We start from the raw sequence: 23501 nt of genomic DNA, 5'->3' as shown, positions 1-23501 counted from the left end.
TCAACATGATCTAAAGACATTAGGCAAAATGAATCTCAGAGAGCAGGAAGCAACATAAAAATTCCTTATGCAGAATGTGGAGTATTACTGGAATGCATCTTCCTAACTCTCTTGTGAGAACAGAAATGGTAACTTAATCTTCATGTTCCTCTTGTCTGCATGAATGCATTCCTTCTTCTACTTTGTGACAATTAGCATATAAATTCACCTCTTGTATACACCGTTCTTGACTATTGCTATGGTAGGAATCCGCATTTTATTAAACCATAAAATGAGCCAAATTGAAATTCTTTTGTGAGTTCTGCAACCAGATCTATTGCAATGACTCATACCAGCATGCATTTTGCATTCAAAGACAGAGAAGAGGCCCAGGCTATCGTGTTATGTCTGCTGTGAACTGTAGGCAGAGCGGCAGTGATGTTGAAGGGATCACTGTCTGTTTCCAGTTAAATCTTCTAAAATTGCATTCCCATAGACACGTTCAGATTAATTTGTCCAAGACAGCCACCTAAATATGCCTGGAGTGGTCATTATTGTCAAGATCTTACAAAACACTGATTTGCTGCAGGAAAGTTTGAAATCAGGAATTCAATCACCTCACACCTTCTAGGGTGGGGAAATGCTTAAGTTTGTGAACAGAAATTGAGAAACCAGTGGGTTTGTTGTTGCTGGGGCAACCAGTGTACTTAATTTGCATGCCAAATAAAGTGTATTTTAAGGTTTTATGAATCTTGTCATGACCAACATTTTAAGATATTTCTTTGTGTTATTTTTAACCCAGTTGTCTGTTTCAGACAAAAACTACAAAAAAACAACAGGCATATGAATTCATGCAAAATTCTGTGTGTTCAATGAACAGGTCCAACCTGTTGCTGATGGTTTATTTCCCTTTCATTTCAGAATAGTCCACCTCTGAATCTGAGCCAACATGCTGTGTTGCCTTCAACAATTCCTATTCACAAATGGATTCACACACTAAACAGAAAGAGGGGAAAAAAATCTCCTCTCAGTCCTTCAGTCTAAGATTCACTTATACCCTCCCTTCAGTCACACGTGCCATGGGGTGCTTGGCGCCACGCTAACTGTTGGCATCAGTACCATGGCAGGGATATTGACAGCGGGAGCATATCTCCCAACCGGCAACATGTCCTTCATCAAATGGAGAACGTTAATTTTCCTGTGTAGTAGCACACATCCGTTTGCACAGATAATTCACAGAAATGCGCTCCACATGCAAGCCATGCCCGATTTGGCATTGAGCATCCTTCGGCGATTGTTCAGGCGTGCACTGGCTACTTTTGAAGTCTCTACTAAGCGGCATCTCGGCGCTGGGAGACTTGCTATGTGTTCTCCAGAGACGGGGCTCCGTGTATAGTGACCACGGTTGAGCCGCTGGTCGTGCTGTACTGCTCCAGGTTGTTCTGCTCCAGGCTGCTCATTTCAACCCGGGGCAGCTGGAAGCCGTTTTCTGCTCCACCGCGTGAGTATGCGAAGCTACCAGAGACGGAGCTGGCACCCACGTTCCCCATGGCCGTGTTGGTCTGCACCGTGGAGGAGGACTTCTTCCGAGGCTTGGACCCCCCTCCCAGCACACGGGACATGTGGGTCCTCCTGTTGCAGAGCAAAAATAAGGAAAAGAAATCACATTTAAGAAAAATGGAAATATTCTCAAGAAAAGAAAACTAATCGAGAAAGCAGATGGAATACATTCAAATGTGAAATTCATTCTGACAGCCAAAGAGGCAGTAGCAGTCAGCTGTGTTTTGTGATTGAATGTAACATTTTGAGGTAGAGAATTGCCACATTTTCATCTAGGGCAACAGAGTGTCATTCAAATGTGAACGTCATTCTGGATAAAACTGTCTGTTGAATGTAAATTAAATTGAAAAAACTATTTTGTAGTATGCAGAACTTAGAAACTGACAGATATGATATTGCACAACACAGTACAATGCTAGTGGTCATTATGACCTCTTAGACGTGTGTCAGTGTTTCCTGACCTGTTGTATGTCTTCAGGATTATCAGCAGTATAGCGAGAATAATGATGATCCCGATAACTATGACAGCAATCATGGCTCCTGAACCTGAAAAAGACAGGAAATCATGGTGAGGACGGCATCTCAGGTGGGTTGCTAAGACATTGTTACGGTGTTGTCACAACACACAAATGATGATAGGGCTTTATTCCAGCCCTGTGGCAGATCAGTGCTCTGTGTCATGTCCATGGATTCAGGAAATGTGTTCATTAAGGGAGCTCAGGACCTTGTTTTTAAAACTGGCTACTTCATTTTTTATATTTTACAGTTTTTACATTTTACATTTTTGCAAAGTCTAATATCATGCTGGCATCACATCCATAGTGATCAGCTCACATAGTGATTACTAGCTGAGTCATGGTCCAAGTTATCACTCTGTACTGAATATGATCAGTTTGGACAAGACTGGGGAGTAATGTGGAGCCCAAAAAGTGACAAAAGAGCACAACAATCTCAAAGAGTGCAACTTTGATACCATAGTGAGATCGTGAGATTTTAATTAGTAAACTGTGGCACCAGGCTGCAGTCATTCTAAGGTGAAGATCTGCCTGAGGAAGGCCATGTTGATATGTATTACAGTGCCCTTTGATGAGTGTGTTTCCTGTGATCTCCCAGTTAGAGTGCATTATAAGTTGCTTTAGCCTGACACCATACTCTACTCTATAAATCTCCCCGAAATACTGAGGTTACTCTCATTGATTGTATTCACATCAGTGGGTTTGAATACTGTTAGAGACACGGGGTGGCGCTGAATGTGCCAAGTCACCCCAGTAATAATCCAGCTGGTAATGGAAAATGCATGCAACCTTTCCCCAATGAGGGAGCACATGAAAAACACCTACACATACTGTACACACAAACACACACAAACAGTTACATACTCTGTATGAGAACTTGCTCTTTGGACTTGGTGGTGGTGTTCAGGGATGTTGTGAAGTTTGTCACAGTCGGCCCAACTGTAGTTTGCATCTTTAGGAATGTCTTGGGAAGGGAAAAAAAATGGAGTTTATTAGAATATGGTTATTAGATCCCAACTGATCAGAGAACAGTGAGCTACATCCTCAACAGCTGTGCAGTTTATGTACCAAAGATGCTACAATGTAGGGCTGAGGAATATAATGTATTCATTGAAATATTTTTCAGGATAATGTAACTTGGTTGTAAATAATACAACTCATTTTATGTGCATTGCTTTTGGAATGCCAAAGTTAAGGAATGAATACTGTAGAGGTACCCTTAATACCAATACCTATATCTGTACAATACCTGTCCTGTGGACAAAATGACTTGCACCGACTGAAAAAGCACACAGAGAAAGAGAAATGAAGAGATGTGCCTAGGGGTATCTCAAAGGTGGAATTTTAGAGAGGCAGACCAGGCCAGAACGAAAGCGTGAGTGGCAGCATGTTTTTGTACTTCGGATTGCATCCTTGTGCTTCCTGTGAAGGAATGCGTGACCGAGTGGGAAAGGGAGAACTGAGCATAGGCTCATCCTCAGAGAGAGAGAGTCTCTGCACTGGGAATGCACTACATTCGCGTACACAGCAATTATTGCTTGTTTTCTTAATTGTTAAACATTAATAGCATGCATAGTGCCTGGATATTATGAAAATAAAATTGAAAGGGGGGGGGGTGTGACACCAAGCAGAAAGAAAAACAGTTATTAAAAGCCACAGGAATGAAGTAGCCCTACACAGGGAACTATTCACATCTCATTCACTGCAGCTGAGAGAGTGTTACTCCTCATTCTTCTGTGATGCAGATTAAACAGTTCTTCATTGTCTGCGTCCCGTATGCCAGTTAGCACTTTGTGGTTCACAGCAGGTATCTGAGAGCATTGTGTTTGGAAATGGCAGTGAGGTTTTCAACCTGACTGCTCAGGGGAACATGTTTGCACAAGAGGTTTAACTGCCCTTGTAATGATCGCCAATCCCAGCTGAAATAGGAGCATATGACAGAGCCTGACTCAGGAGGCCACAGTTTACATATACTCTGTGTACAGTTTGCACACAAAGTTATTTCACACCCAGAGAAAATGACATCTCCCTGATAAAATCCCACTAGCTGTAATTGTCAGACCAGCCACCATTCCACACCCCCAGCCAACAGATATCCAGCTAAACTTCATTTGAAGCTAGGAAATCAGATAACTGGAAAACAAACAAACAAAAAAAAACTTAGGAGAGACAAGCACAAGCTGAAGCTTTTTTCCCCAAAGCGACACGGTTCACACGCTGCACTCCAAGAGCAGAGAGCAGCCGTGAGTAAGCAATCAAAATCAGTGTCTGAGGAAGATGCACATCAGAATGCATTGTGTGCTTATCTGTGCAGACAGAGCTACTGCCAGTTGTTTTTTTTCCATGTTGCATTTTTTTTCAGAAGCATCATGTCATTTACCTTCATTCTGTGCACCCAGGCTCTCTAACTACAGTGTTTGATTGCTGATGCTCTCCATTCTTGGACTGAAAGTTTGCATCACCGCCTGGTGCCTTTTTCCCTTCCGCTCCCGTTTTTCCATCTATGTTGTAAGACAGTCAGTTCATCGATACATTGATAAGCTGATACCTGCCCCTATCATCTCCTGCCAGCTCATTCTGTAAGATAATTGCACACACCCACCTGCAGCTATTGGCCAGTCAAACTATCAAGGTTTCCTGAGAACTCCAGCGTGTTTCGCGCATTCACCCTTTAGCTGTAGCATCCTTTGGCTCATTTAGAGATGGAAATGTCAAATAGTGATAATCTGTTCCAAAATCTGAAGCATCTGTGATCTGATGGCATTTTCATAATACCACAGTGGCATTCCTCTACAATCAAGGGCCAACTATTTTTTTTTCCTTTTTATCATTTAGGCTATCCTTTTAGGAATCTCCTTGCCTTGTAAAAAGGAATATAAGATTAACACTGCTCACAAATAAAGAATAATGCATGCTGCTAATCTGCTGCCAAAGGTTTGCTGGGAGAATTGACATAAATGGTTTCTATGGTTATTCAATTCTGTCGCGCCATGTTCAGATTCCAAACACAAGATAACAAGCAGGTGCGTGGGACTGAGCATCTACAAAGGGTTATAGGATACTTATTACTATTTTGTATCGTGACCTTTTGGATGAAGAACTGGCTATTGTCAAGTGCTGGATAACACACACCTGCCTGAGAGCCCCACCACAGCACCAAGTGCTTTCCACAATGGGCAGCATGTACTGCTTTTGGCCAATCTAGCTTCATGAGTTTTTATTAACAGATTATATTAGAGATGATGTTGTTCTACTGCTCAAAAAGCATATGGAATAAAGTGAATCTTTGGTAGTTATGTGAATAATCATTTGAAGAATATACAATGCCTTCCATATTTATTCATACCCCAGACTAAAGAGGAACAATAATGATAAAATATAATAAACAATATAATTAATAATAAAAATATGCTATGCAAGGAACAATGTACATATTGGATCATTTTTCCTGCTTTAAATTAATGTACACTTTACAGCATTGCACAACGACATATCATTCACAAAAAAATGGATTTTATTCCAGAAAACAGAAGGGTCACATTAATCACATCTCCATAATTAATATTTTGTAAAACTTTGTTTGGCATGGATTATTCTTACAAGATGCTTATTGTATTATTTCATGTTTGGCACTTCTAAGTGGGATTTTTCACCATTCTGTCCAGAAGATATGGTCTAGGTCCTCTGGGTTTCCATTGTGAACTGCTTTGAGTTTGAACCACAAATTTTCAACTGTATTGAAGTCTGGAATTGGAATGATCAGTTGGGAGCATTTAGTTTGTGCCCAGTTCCGCATTTCTTTGTAGATTTAGATGATTACTTCGGGTAATTGTCATGCTGCAGTGTTCTTTTTTTCAGCCAAGTTTGAGTTCCTTGGCAGAGGGAACAAGTTTTTTTTTTTTTTTTTAAAAAAACATCCTGCTATGTGTTGGAGTTCATGACTCATTCTGTGTTAACACACAATGGGCATGGGCTCTGTCTCAACATAAGCAAGCATGACAGGACAGACATGTAACCTCTTCCTGGCAGGGTAACCACTGTGCTTTATTTTCTTGATAATGGAGAAAGTAGCCGATTCAGCTTTTTGTGGATTTCCTTATAGCCAACTTCCACCTTGTGGAGGTTCCGTTACCATTTATCTGCAGTCCCCAGAGAGCTCTCTGACCATGGTAATGCACAATACTGGTGAATCTCTTCTGTGTGTTAACTTCTTTCATACCACAAGGAAACAGGAAGCCTTTGGATGCCTCAGTTCCAGAAGCTTCCAATGAACTTCAAATAAGCAGAATCTGGGTGTCGATTTGATTTTTATGAAGATTATTTAACAATGTGAATAAATGTGACCCTCATATTTTCATCATTTAAATTAATCTGAAGCTGCTCTGTGCAATGCTGTTAGGATTAAACATTTGTAAAGTTTTTTTTTTTTGAGCAGAAGAAATTATTGTGCAGAGGTATTTTGTCAGAAGTATGAATGAATATGGAGGGAACTTTATCTATAGCTTTAGCAGAATAGTCATCACTCTGACAGGTCTATTCATCTACAGAAAGCAGACATGATTCAGCAGGAAAGCACCCACTGTGAAATCTAAACGTCATAAGGTCACCAGGGTATAGCTGTATAACGGTGCTTCTGGCTGTGAATGTGGACACATTCTCCTTTATAACTTACAAACATGTGAATATCTTAAAGGAATATCCTCTCTCTAAATCTGTTTATTGCAATCATCTGCATTGTGTCTCCATTAAGCTGTTGAAACAGCCATGATAGAAATACTCCTGAATCCACATGTGTCTGTTTCATTGGAATTTATATGATGCATTATTTCCTAATTGAGATTTGCTATGTAGCTTTTGCCGGATTTGATTTTACAATTATTACTGCTCATTGTTATTATTGTTTGTAAGGCATAGCAAAAAAGTTGTCTGTTCCAATGAACAGGCATTGCTGTTTGTACAACAAAAAAAGCCTCAGGCAAATATCACCAAAAAAAATAAAGAGGTGTGTTACAGTGAGCTTAGTCACCAGGGTTGGGATTCAAACCCTAGTATCTGTCACTCCACAGCACAGCAACAAAAAAAGGACAAGATAGCGCTGCCGTGTTCGGTCGCCAGCTCGGCAGCTCCGGTCCGACTGGACATGTGCCAAATAAAAAACTTTGACTTTTGAAGCGCTTTTTAGCCACCTCACCCTGCCTAGTAAGAGTGATTGCTACAACACATAGGCCTAATGTTATGTTTCTTTCTAAAATTGCATTATTTTATGTAGATGAATGTCTTCTGTAAAATAATTATGACTGATCCTTAGTTCTGAGAGTGGACTAGCTCACAGTGAAGCATCCAGATTTAAATGTGGATGTACATGCCCAGTTGTTATAAGGAGGACAGTATCTGTACCAAGACTTTAAAAATTAGATTCCTGAGAGATCACCATATTAATTAAGAAGTTATGTTGTAATATAAACTAGCAGAGCTTTCCATGTGAGTATGCTGCAATATTTTTCATGCTTCACCTCACATAGTGTACAGATCGTCCACTGTGCATACCTAACTCATGCACTCGCATGCTAGATCAACGTTAGGGCAATAAATGTGAAGTAATAATAATAATAATAATAATAAAATATGATACACTCACATGCAAGTGTATCAAGATTGAAAAATGACCCCCCAGCTCTATGACTAAATCTATGTGACTTCCTCCTGTGGGTTCTTACTCCAAAATGTCAAAAACAGTCTGTCCACTTCTCATCACCAATCCCAGCTGCTCGCTCAGGCTCTAGCGCTCTCCCATTGGATGACTGCCACTCTCCTTCAGCTGTTCCTCTGACCTCTTCAGCTCACACAGAGTGCTGCTGTAGGACTGGTCTACAACCTCCCAAAATGTGCCTACATCTCACCTCGCTGGCTTCCAGTTGCATCTTGCATCCAGTTCAAAATGTTTATAAGTTCACCTACATTTACAGAAATTGTCCATGTTGTACAATTTTAGACTCCATTTTGCCCTTATAATGGCTGGTACAAGATTTCTGTGACTTTTGTTGAAATTTGGCACACACAAGTTGACATCTGCCATCAGATTAACAGTTTAACCCCTTTATTGAGTTGGAGGGGCAGTGATTGCTCCTTCAAGCTCCTATGCACTGTGAGCCTGTTTGCAGTATATTGGAATTGTGTGCTGTGTTGGGTTTCAGAAGCACATGTGACAACACGGACTGCCAACAACCAACGAAAAATCACCATTCAACAACAATGTCCCAGTGGCTGTTTATCAAAAATTAGCATGACAGCAGGGGAAGAAGAGAACAACAACAGCGGTATGACAGGGCACTGCAACAGAAACATTTGTTGGCGAGAGTGACCAGCTTATTTAGCTTTGGCGAGAACAAGTGTGCATTTGATCTATCCACTGATATCTGGCTACCATGACAAATAAAGCAAACAAGCATTAACAGTAATCTTTTACAACCTAGAGTAATGTTTAGTACTTAAAAGCATTCTGACCAAGAAAACATTTAGAAAAGTAAGTTATATAATGCTCATAGAAACAACTGTAGCCACACCCTGTCATGTAATACGCATACTATCCTCCAAATATCAAAACTCTTTTGGCATGTCAGCCCCAACTTGAATGATTCAGCAAAATCCAGCTCATACATAGTAGCAGGTACAGCAGCTGTATCCCCAGTTACAGTTTTGAAAAGATCATAGTGTTTCCTCTGGGAATAGATATTTACAAGCCACACATTGTTCTAACAACTATACTTGACCACAGTGGAATTCAGAATTCAGCCGCACTTTGTTCTAAGCAGCTACACCTGACCACAGTGGAATTCAGAGTGCATTCAGGTGAACAGTCCCTGTCACACTCCAGCTCCAAGACTGTTCTCTATCACGCCTTCCTGCACGGTCAGTGACACTTATTTGAATGTGTCACTGTGTTGCATATTTGCTCAGAGTGGAATCCCTCAAGAGACCGAGACAGTTGGGCAGACAATGTAGCACCGGCTGGACCTGACACTCTCGCCCCTGGCTGTGCACTGTCACCCGGCTCACCCATCATTTGATCTCCTCTCCAGCTAGATATGATAACGCTCCCAAAAAGCGATCCACGATAAGCACCGCCAACCATAACCCTGACCTCTGCTGCTTTGTTCAACGAGATGAAACTGATCCAGTGTCAGTGCTCGAGCTGATACACGTTTAAAAGGATGCCACCCTAAAGCTTCCTGCAGAAAAAAAACAATGGATAACGAGCTCCCGGGAGTGCTGGTTCGCATCGCAATACAGCCAGGACAGGTGCTTCAAAAGAGAACAAAATTTGCATCGGCTATAAAAAGCAGCAAAACCTTGGAACACGGAACAGAAGCTCTGCCTCTTCCCCATAGCCAGTGAGTGCAAAATAAAAAAAAAAAAGAAAGAAAGAAAGTGAGAACTATTATTAACAGGCTGATTATATTCAAATGCCTTTACAACCAGAAAACATGCAAAACCGCAACATAACAGCAATTAGATTTTCCACGCTGAGAGCGGGAGATAGCAGGCCCTGCTTGGCATGCAAAATCCATCAGTAATCTGCCAGGCAACAGTGAGGAGGGTTCGCTGCTGTTTTCCATAAATCAAAACTCCTGTCCCGAGTGATGAGCAGGGAGCATGCTAACACACGCACAGGCAGAATGAGTAAAGCCCAAAAAGATACCCGGATAAAAATGTTCATTTATTAAATACGTGCAGACAAACCACAGCAATGGAGGGACTAAAAGGGCAGGTACTCACTAACAGTGCATTTGGTTTCCTTTCTGTGTGTGTGTGTGTGTGTGTGCGTGTGTGTGTGTGTGTGTGTGAGAGAGAGAGAGAGAGAGAGAGAGAGAGAGGGAGAGAGAGAGTGTGTGCGTGTGTGTACAATCCCAGTTGGTTCTTCAAAAGTCTACCATCACATTCTTGGTGCCAGAAAGGATCTAGAAAGGATTATGTAAGGATTCATCTCTCCCTACATGCGCTGACAGAGGCACAAATCTGCAGACACCAGAGCCTGCTACAATGTTGCCAGCTATTCAGGTGTGCAAGAAGAAAGCACACGAGTCACCCTAATGTCGGAAAAATTAAAATAGTTTACATTCCAGTTTCTATGAGTCTCACAACACACTACAGTAATGAAGTTTCAGATTGAAAAGTTGTAGATCTCACAATTCACAGTGTATTAATTACACTTTTTGGATCAATGGGCCTGCAGCCCTATCACTTTGCCTGTTCACAGGTGTACATGTTGGCTTTCATTCCAGCTGAGTCCTTTAATATTTGAGGTTTGATGGTGTTATTAAACGAGATTAACCAGATCCTGGGTTGGACGTAACTGGGCAGGTATTGACTGCGTTTTGCGAAGGAAATGGGTCAGTGGAGAGCAGTGTTTGTACATATTTGAACATATTTCTTCAATTTTTATGTTCATTTATATCCTTTTCATAAAATCAATAATAGAAATTAGTACAGCATTCAATTTCATTTATTAACATTTTTCCATTATTCCAAATTCTTATCTTAGAACTATTAACTGAATCAATAATTTTTTTTCATTGGGACACATTCCGAACTTATGAACCAATCAAATTTTATTTTGATCATATCTTGGTTATATCAGCTTATATCTTGGGTAGATATAATCAAAAACTATTAGTGAAAATATGATTAATTAATATATTATTAAGAAAGAAACACCTTCACTTTTTTTAGAACTACAAACACCAACACACCTCTAAGAACATATCTTTCAAGGTTCAAGGTTATACAGCAGATTAACTGTCAAGAGATATTAAATATCTGTCAGTGTTCAGTTAACAGCTCCATGAAATGTGTTTGATTAAATTCAGCAGAAACAAAAGGCAGTAGCCACAGTTAGACCATGGCGCCAGGGCTAGGAATCACTGGATTAAATCACATCTCCTCACAAAGGCTCCATCTCCTCCCTCTGCCCTCACTGACAGGATGTTTGAAAGGGCAGCCATGCACAGCTCCAGATCATTACAACACATGCGCAAACAAACCGTCTGAACAATTTCATGTACTGGTGACTGTGTCAAGGTGTCAGAGCTTTTGATAGCTAAATGAAGTCCTCCCTGGAAATCTTGTGACAGTAGGAAAATCTCTCATTCTTCTCCCTCTTTCAAGCAGTTTAACATTGTAATTCCAGGGTGACTTTACAGCCCAGCCAGCAAAGCTCAACGTTGCTCAGGTGTTTGGGAGAAGCTGCTCACTTGAGATGACAACTTCTACCTGGGAATCAACCCCACAACCTTCTGGTCAGGAGGCATCTTCTCTATTGCCCAGAGCAGGATCCCATGGTGTAGCTGTAACGGCATTTGTCCTCAGTGGGCAGGGAGGTCACACAGAGCTCAGATTAAGCCTGGATTTCACTTTGGTGACGCCACTCCTGGATTCAGTCCATCTGGGCCAGGCTATCAGAGTTGCAGACTGTGATTTATGACTTGAGCCAGGTGTTTCCCAGGAAACAGAGTCACCACGGTGAAGTGTGCCAGATATAGACAGATCAGCCAAAAGATTTGATATTTCTTGGAAAGTGCTGAGTGTCGGGTCTTGAGGGTTCATGTATCTTGTCCTTTGGTAAAGAGCAGAAACCTGTGCCCTCTCTCCATGAAAAGCAGACAGAGGAGGATGTGAACCATCTCATTCTGCCTTTTCTGAGGAAATCTCCAAAGGGTACCCATTGTTTTTGACAAATTCTTGCCATTACCTGTTGTTGTATTTTGCAGTTTGGACAGAGTGAGATTCTGTTGTTTGTCCTCAGGTTCAGATTTAAAACAAAGCCTGAATTGGTTAATTGGATCCATTTTGGTGCAATTAGTCACATCAGCCACTTACTCAAGGCAAGTTGGGTTTTCCTACTCACTTCAGTGAATCGCAGTTGAAGAACGTTAGGTTGTGACTCACTGGCATTGGGGGTAATGAGCCTTACGTAGGTAGTGTGCCTTCTAGCAACTGAATATTGATTACTCACACAACCTGGTTTAACATGAGGTTAACATTTTATACGGTTATAAAAGCTCTCGAGGAATGCTTATTTAATAACACAGTGAGTTACTCTAATCAAGGGGACATGAGTTGATTTATACTATTTATGACTGGCAAAGGAACAAGCACATCTGACATCTTCAAATGCAGATGTATGACTTTGTAGAAGATGTAACCGCGTAGTAAGAATATTCCAACGGACCCTTTAATTCTTTGAGTTTTTTTCTATTAATATTTTAACAGAGAGGGTATGTGTCAATATCAGGGTGCAAGTTTTTTTTTTTTTAACTGACTTACCCCGTGATCAGAGCTATTCAATTTCTTATTTCAGTCCGACACTGATTTGCACAACATCTTTTCGGAAGTTACCTTTAGGTTCTAAAGGACCTTTTCTAAAGTTACAAAGCTTAAAAAGAAATATAACTCAATTTCTTTATTACACATTCTGTATCCCATGTAAATAATCCCAGTAATATATCAGAATAGTAATCATATAACATATCTGGAAGGAAATACTTCTAATTTGACACGTTTTATCTCTAATTCTCAAGAGAAGAAATGAACACAGTGTCTCCTCATATTTGCTCCCTCCTAAAGTTCTCTTTTTGGCTCACATTTAAGGAACTAGCCAAACAAACAGTTAAGCCCCTGCCTTACTTGCTCACTGAGTAATGGAGTGGCTCCCACCAGAGGAACAGGAGAAATTTTTCAAAGGGGTGAAGGGGTGACTAGTCATTGCATTACATTAAATTAATTTAGCAGATGCTCTTATCAAAAGTGACTTCTAGCACAAAAGAACAGAAGTGCATCCATTGAAGCTGAATGAGCAACAGTGTTGGACCAGGCTAACGATACTCCCAAACCAGTGAGTGTTAGCATAACACTGTTCAAACCCTACGCTAAGTTAACTTGTGCGACCTGACTACACAAAGGAAGCCAAGTATACTAACATATCAGTTACTAGTCATAGCCAACATGGGCCACGTGAGACCTGTGAATATGTAAAATTCCTGTATTCATCAGTGCATGGGTGAATAGAATCCTTTCTGCATCAGTAAAGATCAGGTCAGATCAACAACTTTAACATGCACCTTGAGTCTGGTTTAATGGATTGCTTGTGGTGTTGTTTGGAAAAAAGTATGATAATGCATCGTATATTTGAAGGGTATTGAGTTGCCCATACTTCAACTGGCCAGTGACTGGTTGCCAACCTGTTGCCTGCTACTGGTCAATACTGCTCCATACCTGTGATTTTATTACCCTACTATAAAGAGATCAGCACGTATGTTTTTCCACACAATATATGACACAGGAACAAGATGAGAACCAGGCTTTTTTAATGATTTCCAATAAAACAACACCGGACCCAGCTGTTAGGTCGATTCTGTCAGAAATGGCCAAAACCGTGATTTTGGTATTGGAGGTCATAAGAAAACAATCCCACGGCGTGTAGACTATACCTCTCTATACATCTTGTTCTCTGTAAGGAGTGACGTCGGCTTCAAAAGCAACCATGTAATAGCCAAGCCTCAGATGAATTATTACAAGAGTCCGTGCTGATAACGGTTCAGACGACAGCCATACAGTACACAAGAAATGTTAATGAGGCCGAGAATCCCAGTAAATATTTGAACAAATGATCAAGGCCAGCGGAAAGTTCTACTACGCCACAGACGTTGCTGTTAGCTACGGCTGTTCATCTGTGCGTACTCAGAGAATCATCACAGCTATGACTGCTGTTAGGTCTGACGGAGTCGGCAAGTGGAGATCCAAACGAGAGGACTCGTCATTCGAGACATTTTCAGATTAAATCCGACCACGCCAACGCGTCGCTAACACAATGCTTAGCTGTTGACAACGCTTTAGTAAAGCCAACCAAGAGATATTTTTAGACGCCCCAGATTTAACAGTGAGTAAATGCTGAAACATGTGACTCGTTGTGTCAAAGAGAGTAACAATGTTAAAATCTCCAGTTTGTGTACTGTTCTCAGTTTAACAAATTAAATCTACCATCATCCCTATAAAATAAGTAATACTAAGTAAATACTGAGGCTAAGTAAATATCAATTTCCAACTTGTATGAGTATGTATGAGTACATTGTGTGCTTTTTTTCGTGTTTAAAAGTCGTATTATATTACGAAATTCCACATTGCGCACAAACACGAAAGCTATTTTGCTGGTTACGACACCTTTAAGTCTCATACTGGCGATATATTCAAAAGTAGAAGATGTTCAATTGATATCAAGGTCACATTCCTTTTATACGTTCTACAGGCAACAATAAAAACTAACATTCGGTTACTGTTTTCATTCACTGCGCCATACCGAACAATGCAAAAATAGCTTGAAAACATTAGGACTTTTGTTTCTAACACACAGCTTAAACAACACACCACTCCACCTTGGGCCCTGTATACGTGTGCGGGGTAGTTAGATGTTAACGATACATCTCATGAGTGCAAAGAAGAAAAAAGACACAAGCATACATACTCTGCTGGTATTACCTTATTAAGATTTTATATACGTCTGTATTAATCTGGAATGATAAAATGTAATGTTTCAATAAGTGTAAACTATGTTTTAAATACATAGCAAATTCAGCATAACAAATTAAGCTGAATATACATTTCTTCCATGTGAACAAACTCTTTAAAGGATTTATTTGGTATTTATATTGCCTGTTAACCTTTTTTATAATACAAAATATTGCTAACTATATGAGCTGTAAATGACTAAACTGTGGTTATCACTAATATAAATGTCATCACTCCTTCATGATGAAGTGATGTTCTTTGGCACAGAAAGCACACCTGTGCCACAGCAAACAAATCCATTGGAAGGGTGAGCAGAATAATGCCCTCACTCTCAGTTTCAGCCGAATCCCCATGTCAACAACAGCTTTACAATACAAAACTAAAGAGCGTGCAGTACTGTGGAATGCCAGCTATTCAGTCCTGCCCAAGACTCACCTGTCTGCCTGGACCCCTGAGCAAATATGCCGTTCGACACAGAGGGCTGTGAGATTAAACACGACAAATAAAGAAAAGAGAGGGAGGACGGAGGGAGGAAAGGGAGAGAGTGAGAGAAATGGCCCTCAGTCACTTTTTCTCGTGCTGGCTGCTCACCTGTGCGCCTGCCACCTGCCCGCCTGTCTCGTACAGCTTCTCCAGGTGAGTTTCAGCTCCGTGCCCGTGCCCCCACCTCCGCCACACACAGAGACATAGTCCAGCGAGCAGGGGGAGGAGGAGGAGGAGGGGGGGGGGGGGGGGGGGCGGGAGGTGGTTGAGGAGATAAGGAAAAAAATCTTCCGTAAGATGATAATACAGACAAAAAAAACGAAGTCGATGCAGGAAACAAAAGCTGAAAAATATGGACGGCTCTATTCCCGAGAGAGCGGCGCAAGCCCAGAGCTGCTCAGGTCTGCCATGCCTGCTCTGCTCTGATTCCAGCGGCAGCTGGTTTTTCAGGTCTGTCCAGCCCCAGGTGAGCTGGTGTAGGTGAGCAGAAGCTGCAGCTATTGGGTTTATCTCCCCCAGTGGGAGTGGAGCCTTTGACAGAGCTGCTGCTGTTATCCCCACAATTTCTCAACAACACTGTAGGTCTCAGCTCTGTGTGTGTGTGTGTGTGTGTGTGTGCGTGCGAGTGTGTGTGCGCGCATGATGCAGAGATGGAATCTTATCACCATCATTTAAATTGAAAAATTCAGCAGCAAGCCTCCCACAGTTCTGGGCAGATGAGGCTGTGCAGGAACAGTATGTTTGCTTTTGAGCCAGGACTCACTTCAACAATCTGAGCTGGAATCCAGCATCTCCTAGTGATTCTTGACTGTTGTTTTTAAAATAATCGTTGTTTTGTTATTCACACAATGACATTAATTGTACTATACACAGATTACATTTGACATACACGCATATTCATCATAAAATCACTTACCACTGGAAGTAGTAATATAGCAGTAGTAATAATCATAATACTCCATATAGACTATATTCCATAAAGAGTTTGTGTCCTCTCATTTTCTTAGAGTCACCTCACCATCATTGTAAGTGTTTTAACTGAGTTTCACTGTGTCCTTTAATTTATAAATCTTAGACCTGCGGGTGAATCATACACATTGTGGCTGGTGATGGTGATACAGCTCCTGAATAAACCATTCTTACCCCAGTGGGTAGGAAGCTCTCTGCCAGAGGGGCAGTCACACCTTGTTTATTCTGTCTGCAACATATATGTAATTCTTGTTGCCAGAGAGATCCCATTACAGCATGAGCGCAGTAGTGGCTGCTTTGATTTCACAAACAATGACAAAAGATACCCTGAAAAATCGCAGCAGCAACAACAACAACAAAAAGACACTTCCTTTTCCCGAAGGGATCCAGTCTATTCTGTTCTCGGGATACACACATCTGTGAAAAGGATCTTTGGTGATGTGTTTTATACCACGGGAGCCATGCTTTTCTGGGAGGAATTCTGTCTTTACTGTCTCACAAGATCCCATGGCAGTGCTTTTGTAAGCGACTTTGTTATCATTACGGTCAGTTAATTTGCTGCTTGGGTTACCCCCAGGGAGGCGTTCCCTTTCTCCCAGGCTGTGAGAAAGTCTGCCTCCTCTTCATTAAGGCCTATGTACACTGTGCTAATGTCTGTCTGCTCTCACAGGATTCGCATGCAACAGGCCAGAGTCACTGCAGAGCGCATACTTAGCACTGACGGATGTAAACCAGGCCCATTCCACATGGCCATTACTTTTCAACATGAGAGGAAAAAGGTAGCCATTCTGTAACAAATACAGGCGGGTTGGTTGAAATCTGACATGGTGAATCTAATGGCCATAAAAAATGGTTCAGAGGGTTAATAAATGCTTACAGATGCCCCACCTCAGTGTCAGCATACTCCGAAAGTTGCCACACATACACACTTGCATACTCCAGCCTGAACACACGCAGAGAGTGACGTGTGCATGCATGCACGCTGTCTCTGAAACCCCGCCCAGCTGAACCTCTGAAACACACTTGCATGGAATGTGTCACTGGCCTCCTGGCCATGCGAGGCAAGAATGACGCTCCGCTTGTCCCTAAAGGCCCTCACAGACTGACGACACATTCACCCTCCAGGGATTGGACCATCAAAAAAAAAAAAATAAAATAAACATCAGGGGCAGTCTACTACAGGTGCTGTCATAGATGTTGGCACTGAGTCTCCATGGTGATTAAACATACCTTTGGAATCCTTTGCTGTCTACAGTCTGCTGGTCTCCTGTAGCCTCAAACCTTTGGGTCTCAGAAGGAGTAAAGAAGAGAGAAGGGGCCCACACAGGCCCAACACAACAAAGTCAGATTAAAAAAAAAACACAAAAAAAAACAAGAGATTACAGCACAGGACTACAATAGGCAATCAGGAGACACATCAAGCATCAGTGCAATTAGGAATAACAGATACATGAGTCTGTGAATAAGGCCATGATTTTGTTTTTTTAAAACAGTGATAAATTTTCATTTTGATCGTCAGTGACTTCCGCAGCTCATTCCAGTCTATGGTTGTAGCACGCTGACATGTGGAGCAGTCAAGTGATAAGTTTATTTTGGGGATTTTTAACTGAATGTAACTGGCAGATCTGGTATTGTAAGCTGGGGTGAATGTTTGCAGTGGATTTGTCAGGTTGGGAGCCAGACCAAATATGGATTTATAGATGAAAATAGTTCAGTGGATTTTACGTCTTGTCTGTACTGACAACCAGTTGATGGAGGAGTCCAGGGTTCATTAACTGGTATCAACTGACATGGTATGTCTTTTAAGGGGCATTGGTGGCAAATCTGATTGCTTAGAGATAAAAGACATCTAGCCTATCTGGGGCTCCCTTACATGCAGCCCTGTAGATGACATTTTCATGGTCTAATATGAGGAAAATGGTGATCTATGCCAGGGTTAATTTGGCTGAAGGGATGGAAGAGGGCTCGTACAAAAAAATCTCAGAATAGATTTCATTTCGCCTGGATTTTTAATGTAAAGAGAGACGGATGGAACAGAATCTGGTTGGATACCAAAGTATTTGTGTGAAGTAGTCATCTCAAGCTCTGTGCCATCTTTGTAGTGATCCTACTGGGGCAGTGTTGACTTCTACCAAATAAAATGACCTTGGCTTTTGTGGAGTTCAGACAGTGGTTTTGAAATATATTTTACAGGCTATTTAGAGGGTGTTTTGATGTAGCTATAAGTGTGGTCAAAATTCTGTGTATTATAGATCTAAAGCAGATGAAATTTTTTGTTGTAGTGACTTCCTGAACAGTCCTGTGAATATTGTAATTCAACATGAAAGAGATGCTCCTGGAGTATATGTTAGACTAACTGCTATGAAATAGCCCAGACACATAATCCTCCTAATGAGAAGTTGTCTTACAGGGGGCGGATTGCAGGGTGCCGCTTTTTTGCAATTACAGATTCAGTTAAAGTTTTCCATTCACCTTTTTTAGCTTTTGGTCTTTCTTTTGCGTAATGAGAATAATGACCTCTGCATATGATTTACTGCACCAGTGATTACTGTTTCCTGTCTTTCAGCAGATACACCCTCCACAGTAAAAGAGCACCGGCTCCTGTGTGAAACATTCAGCATATTAAGCGCTTCCCGTGAATGTCTCATGCCTGGCGTGCTACCTGCAATGTTAAACAGAGACGCCCTTTACCTAAGCTCAGAGGCCGTGCCATAAACGGCCATTGCACAAACCTGAGCCCGAGACAGGGTTTACCTGTAGACACATCCCCTTTAGTCTCTCTCCATTTCCTCACTGCCCCTCAGGAGTTTTGTCTTTTTTTCCCCTTTGCGTCTGTTTACGCCTGTCATATCCGAAAGCACCAAGAGGAACGACAGCTAACAACGCACCTCACACCTCAAGGAAACGTGCCTCTTCTGTCTGTACGCTGGGAATCACTAACAGACATGGTGGCAGTGTAATGGGACCTTGGTGGGGTAGTGTAATATTTGTGAGAAATATTGTGAGTGTGTGTGCCTGTGTTAAAAAAAAAAAACAAAGACAATGTATATGAGAGCGTGTGTGTGTGTGTGTGTGTGTGTGTGTGAGTGAGTGACTGTTTGTGTGAGGATGAGTGACTGTGTGAGTGCATGTGAGCATGTTTGTCTTTATATAAAAGAGAGACTGTGTGTATGCACATGAGCGTGTGCGCCTGGGGTCTGCAGGCATCGCATGTCCACATTAGCATATTTCCCTTCCTCCTGCCCACGGTTTATGAAGGACAGGAGAGGAAGGGGTGAGTCACAGCAGAACGGCGGCCAGGTGAATGATTGACTTCCCAAGCCCCCTCCTGCTGACGTGAGCTGGCGTCACATGAGCGTTTACAGCAGCGAGATGTGCTTCGCATGGGGAACATCTGAGGCTGAAACACACTGCTCTCTCACATCATTATGTCTGTGTTTGTATATGAGTACTTATGTGTGTGTATGGGAAAGGTAATTGCGTATTGCCATATTGTCACATGCCCCCTTAATTTATTAAAGAAAAAAAAAAAACAATAGCTTAAAAAAGCTATTTTGCTTAGAGGTGATCGGTATAATATTCGCCTTTTCTTTTTCCATTTACAAACTATGTTTAGTTAAATACGTATTAATCACTTCAGAATACTAGAATACATTTGTTTTGAATACAGAATGGCTTTAAAGGATTCAAAAATTCCCTGTAGCTACTAAAATGACTGAAAAACATATGCAGCATGAGTGCGTCATAGTTAACATATTCACCTAAAAAAACGTAACCAAAGGACATTCTAGAGAGATCTGTTCTGACACAATCTCAGATTGGCCTATGTCTAGAGAAAGATGACAAACTTAGGGTGTGGTACCCTTACAGTTGTGTTAATCATGAAAAACATTCTTCAACCTACTAAAGAGATACCGTAATCCTTTAAGCTACTCCTTTGAAAGGCGTGACCTTGACATGACATGCTAACCACCGAAACATCACAGATACGGGATGAGAAATGATCCTGAAACAATGTGAAACGTAACACACAATCACACAAAAGGAGGTGGCTGAAAGCAGAACGGCAGTCAGGAAATGTGACCATTCTTGCATTGAGACAAAGAGCGCTTCATGAGAGGACCATGGTGACTGTGCTGGCATGGAGAAGAAGCTGGATTCATTGGAGAGCTGTGCTGAGGCAGTGTGAGATCTCCACTGCTGCAGCCCAGAACAGAGAGTGTGTGGGATTCCACCGTCTCTCCCAAAACAAAATCTCCCACTCAACCTGTCTCATCATAAATACCTTCTGTCCCAGTTCCTTAGCTATCCATTCCAAATGTACACTACATTTACACTTATTCATCTGGCAGAGACTTTCATCCAAAGCAACTTACAAGTTGCTTACACAAGCAAAAAAACATAAGGAGTCATCAAATGCAACTGTCCCCTCTCACCTGACCCAATCTCATCCAATCCAACCTTTTCCCAGCGGTGTATGCCAAATGCTACTGTCTGCAGCCCATCTAACACATTCTTCACTTTTACAGTTTCAAACACAGTATGTCTGTTCTTCATACCACAGTAGCCTTACATAGCTGACCTCAACAAATCTTCATTTCCTCACACCCAAGCTACTGTGTATAAGGCATACAGCTATGCCCCTGTAACACTGACACAGTGATCCTGATCCTGACAAACTACTACACTATTCACCCCCCCCCCCAAAAAAAAAAAACCCACTGATACACCTATCTTAAACAAAGCAAAATCTCTCTGCCTTCCTCATAGCTGCACCACCCTATGAAACATTCAGCTACACACCCCTAAGCCATTGGCAGTGATCTTATCCCTTACAAAATGTTTCACCAATCACTCCCCACCCCCCAAAAGAAAAAAATCTCTGACATATGTCTGTCTTCATTCAAACAAAACCTCCCTCTGTTCCTCACACCTGCCCCACCTCATTTAAACATCTGTCTACCCTCTTAACCTGAGACACACCTGGTCCATTCAGACCAATGGAACCAAAATGGATCCGGCCTCTCTCCTCTGGATACATGTTGGGCTGTCATCTGGAGATAACACAGTGGCAAGCAAAATCAGGATTGGCCTAATGTTGCACATTCTTTTGGAACTGCACAGATGTCACTTTTCTATATATCAAATGATAGGGATACATTACAAAGAAGGCAAACTATAGTCTCAACTGATGACATCACAATGTCATATAACCCGCTAATCCTAATGACTTGTCACAAAGTGGGGAACAGCACAAGTTCCTGTTTTGTCAGGAGGTTAGATTTATTGCTCTGTGGTACACTGCTGCTCTGATGGACTGGGGTTGCTGGCTGGATTCGTACTGCAGTCCAGAGACACAGGTGCAATGTCCGCTCGGATGCAGCAGAGGGAAAGGCAGATCAATGGCCAGCTGCCTCTGGATATGAGTGTAAACAGTTTGTTTTTCCCCTCGTTAGTTTCCATCTTAACAATCTTGTGCATAGCCGTTATAAAAATGTTTTAAAGGATTTAATTAAGTGGATTACAGAAGTTATGCCTAGTTGAGTTCTGTCAGCAGAAAAGAGGGAATAGGTGGTAACTGCAGGTAAACGTCACACTGACGATTGAGTATTTTTTTCACATACGGTTAATGTATAGAACAGCTAAGACAAGACTTGACACAGGTAAATAGATGAGCCCAGATAGGCTACTATTATATTATTATAATAGTAAATCTGTATTTGTCATGTTCTGAAGGCAGGTTCATTCACAGAAAAAAAAATATGGTACAGGTGAGGAAATGTTTCACTCATCATTTGTTGACAAGGCACTTGCAAATTAACATTCTGTAAAGCTATGATTTTTCTGAAAGGAAACAAGAGAGAAAAAAAAAAGCTTTTATGTCAGGTCACATCCGCTGTTTTGGTTCTGTAAGAGTATAAAGGACACTACTCTCCAGCCTCCCACTGAAGAGCCAAAGGGGAAAGGGATTACACAAACGGGTAAATGCCTGGCCACAGAGACAAAACAGGAACCCCCAGTCAGAAAAAAAAAATATTTCCTGGAGAACAGGCAGATAAACTTCCACGCATGGTTTATCCCCAAATAAACGAAACTCGAACCATGCAGATCCCAGTGAAGGAGTTAACTTCCCCAAGGTGTCTTTCAGGTAACTTTATGAACAGATCTCCATTGTCCAATAGTGCCTAGTCACAGCTTTCAGGGCTTTGGGGATATTTGTGGGAGGTCCGTCTTACAACCGCTAAACTGCGTTTGCATAGAACTGCTGAATACCAACAACTTTTGACCCAATTCACCCATTTACTGAACCACGATTGTGAATACTTACTGACTGTGTCTCTAAGGATACATCCTGATTTTGGTTTTAAACACAAAGGACACAGAGCAATTTAAAAAAATGCAAAAAAAATGAACAGACAAAACAAAAAAATTACCTAAAATAAGACAGAGCAGAATAAATGGATCCCAAAACATTTTTTAAGAATAACTCTTTATATATTTCTATTTGAAACAAACAACATTCATACTTCTACACAAATATATGCAACTAACGGTCAGAGAAAACAATTCTGGAAATAAGTACATACGATACAGGAAATACAGATACAACCATAAATTATTGCTTGATTGCTACTTTTTTTTCCTCTTAACAACTACAGTACGAGACACAATATTAATATTTCAACAAAGCAGGACAACAGCGACAGTATTGATGTTTTTTTTTTTTAGACTTCCAAGAACATTAAAACTGAGTCCATTTTCAACACGACACCACAAAAGTTTTGAGTCAAACAAGCATTTTCTGGTCTTTTTTTTTAAACAATGTAAACCCCTCAACTAATAACATAATCTGAAAGAAGCAAAAAATAAACAGCATATTGAAAGTTGCCTCCATAACATAATGCTTAACATATATACATTAATATACTTTTTTGTTGTTGTTCCGTGACAGAAAATGCACCCAGTTTCAAAGACCCCCCAACAGCAGACAGTAAAACATACCAGACAATAATATTAATAATCAATCCTCATCATCATCATCATAAAACCTTTACGTCTGAACACATTCCCTGTAACATTGGTACATTTTCAACAAAGGTACACTGAATTAGTAAAACCGCACAGATTGGAAAAGTCAAGCTCACACAAGACAGCTCACTCCATGCGAAATGCAACTCGAACAGCCACGCGCTGGCCGCGAGGTCAGTGAAATCCACCCACGCCTTGGTCTCCCCTCGGCAAACCAAACGGCGATTCCCCGGGCGACACATCTGAATGGCGATGGAAACAGTTTTTATACTCACGCTGCTAGGCTGGTGAGAATAAAGGCTACAAAGGTGTTTGTTTTGAAAAAAAAAAAAAGTAGTAGAAATATGTTCTGATGCTTTTTGTGAGACCAGAAAAAAATAAATAAAAGGACAGTAATAAAGTGCA

The 23501-nt window shown here is 41.2% G+C and overlaps 1 protein-coding gene across 1 annotated transcript; it reads right to left on the bottom strand.

Moving 5' to 3' along the window:
* Positions 1-884: 884 nt before the first annotated feature.
* LOC118786422 (non-compact myelin associated protein) lies at positions 885-15305 on the bottom strand. The gene is made up of 4 exons (XM_036541479.1): positions 15207-15305; positions 2919-3018; positions 2001-2085; positions 885-1611 (listed from the first exon to the last, which is right to left on the bottom strand). Exons 2-4 carry the CDS (start codon positions 3004-3006, stop codon positions 1341-1343), a joined length of 444 nt encoding a protein of 147 aa, XP_036397372.1. The 5' UTR covers positions 3007-3018; positions 15207-15305; the 3' UTR covers positions 885-1340.
* Between the last annotated feature and the right edge of the window lie 8196 nt (positions 15306-23501).

This window comes from Megalops cyprinoides, chromosome 12 (assembly GCF_013368585.1).
Source record: "Megalops cyprinoides isolate fMegCyp1 chromosome 12, fMegCyp1.pri, whole genome shotgun sequence".
Taxonomy (NCBI): Eukaryota; Metazoa; Chordata; class Actinopteri; order Elopiformes; family Megalopidae; genus Megalops; species Megalops cyprinoides.
The sequence above is the reverse complement of the archived record's forward strand: the minus strand, read 5'-3'. Positions and strand labels throughout refer to the sequence as shown.

Excerpts from the sequence above, each read along its gene's own strand:
- LOC118786422 (XM_036541479.1), bottom strand. The coding sequence starts at position 3,006 with ATGCAAACTACAGTTGGGCCGACTGTGACAAACTTCACAACATCCCTG. Across the intron at positions 2,086-2,918 it reads AGAGCAAGTTCTCATACAGA|GTTCAGGAGCCATGATTGCT; the intron begins GTATGTAACTGT and ends TGTCTTTTTCAG. Across the intron at positions 1,612-2,000 it reads ATCCTGAAGACATACAACAG|GAGGACCCACATGTCCCGTG; the intron begins GTCAGGAAACAC and ends GCTCTGCAACAG.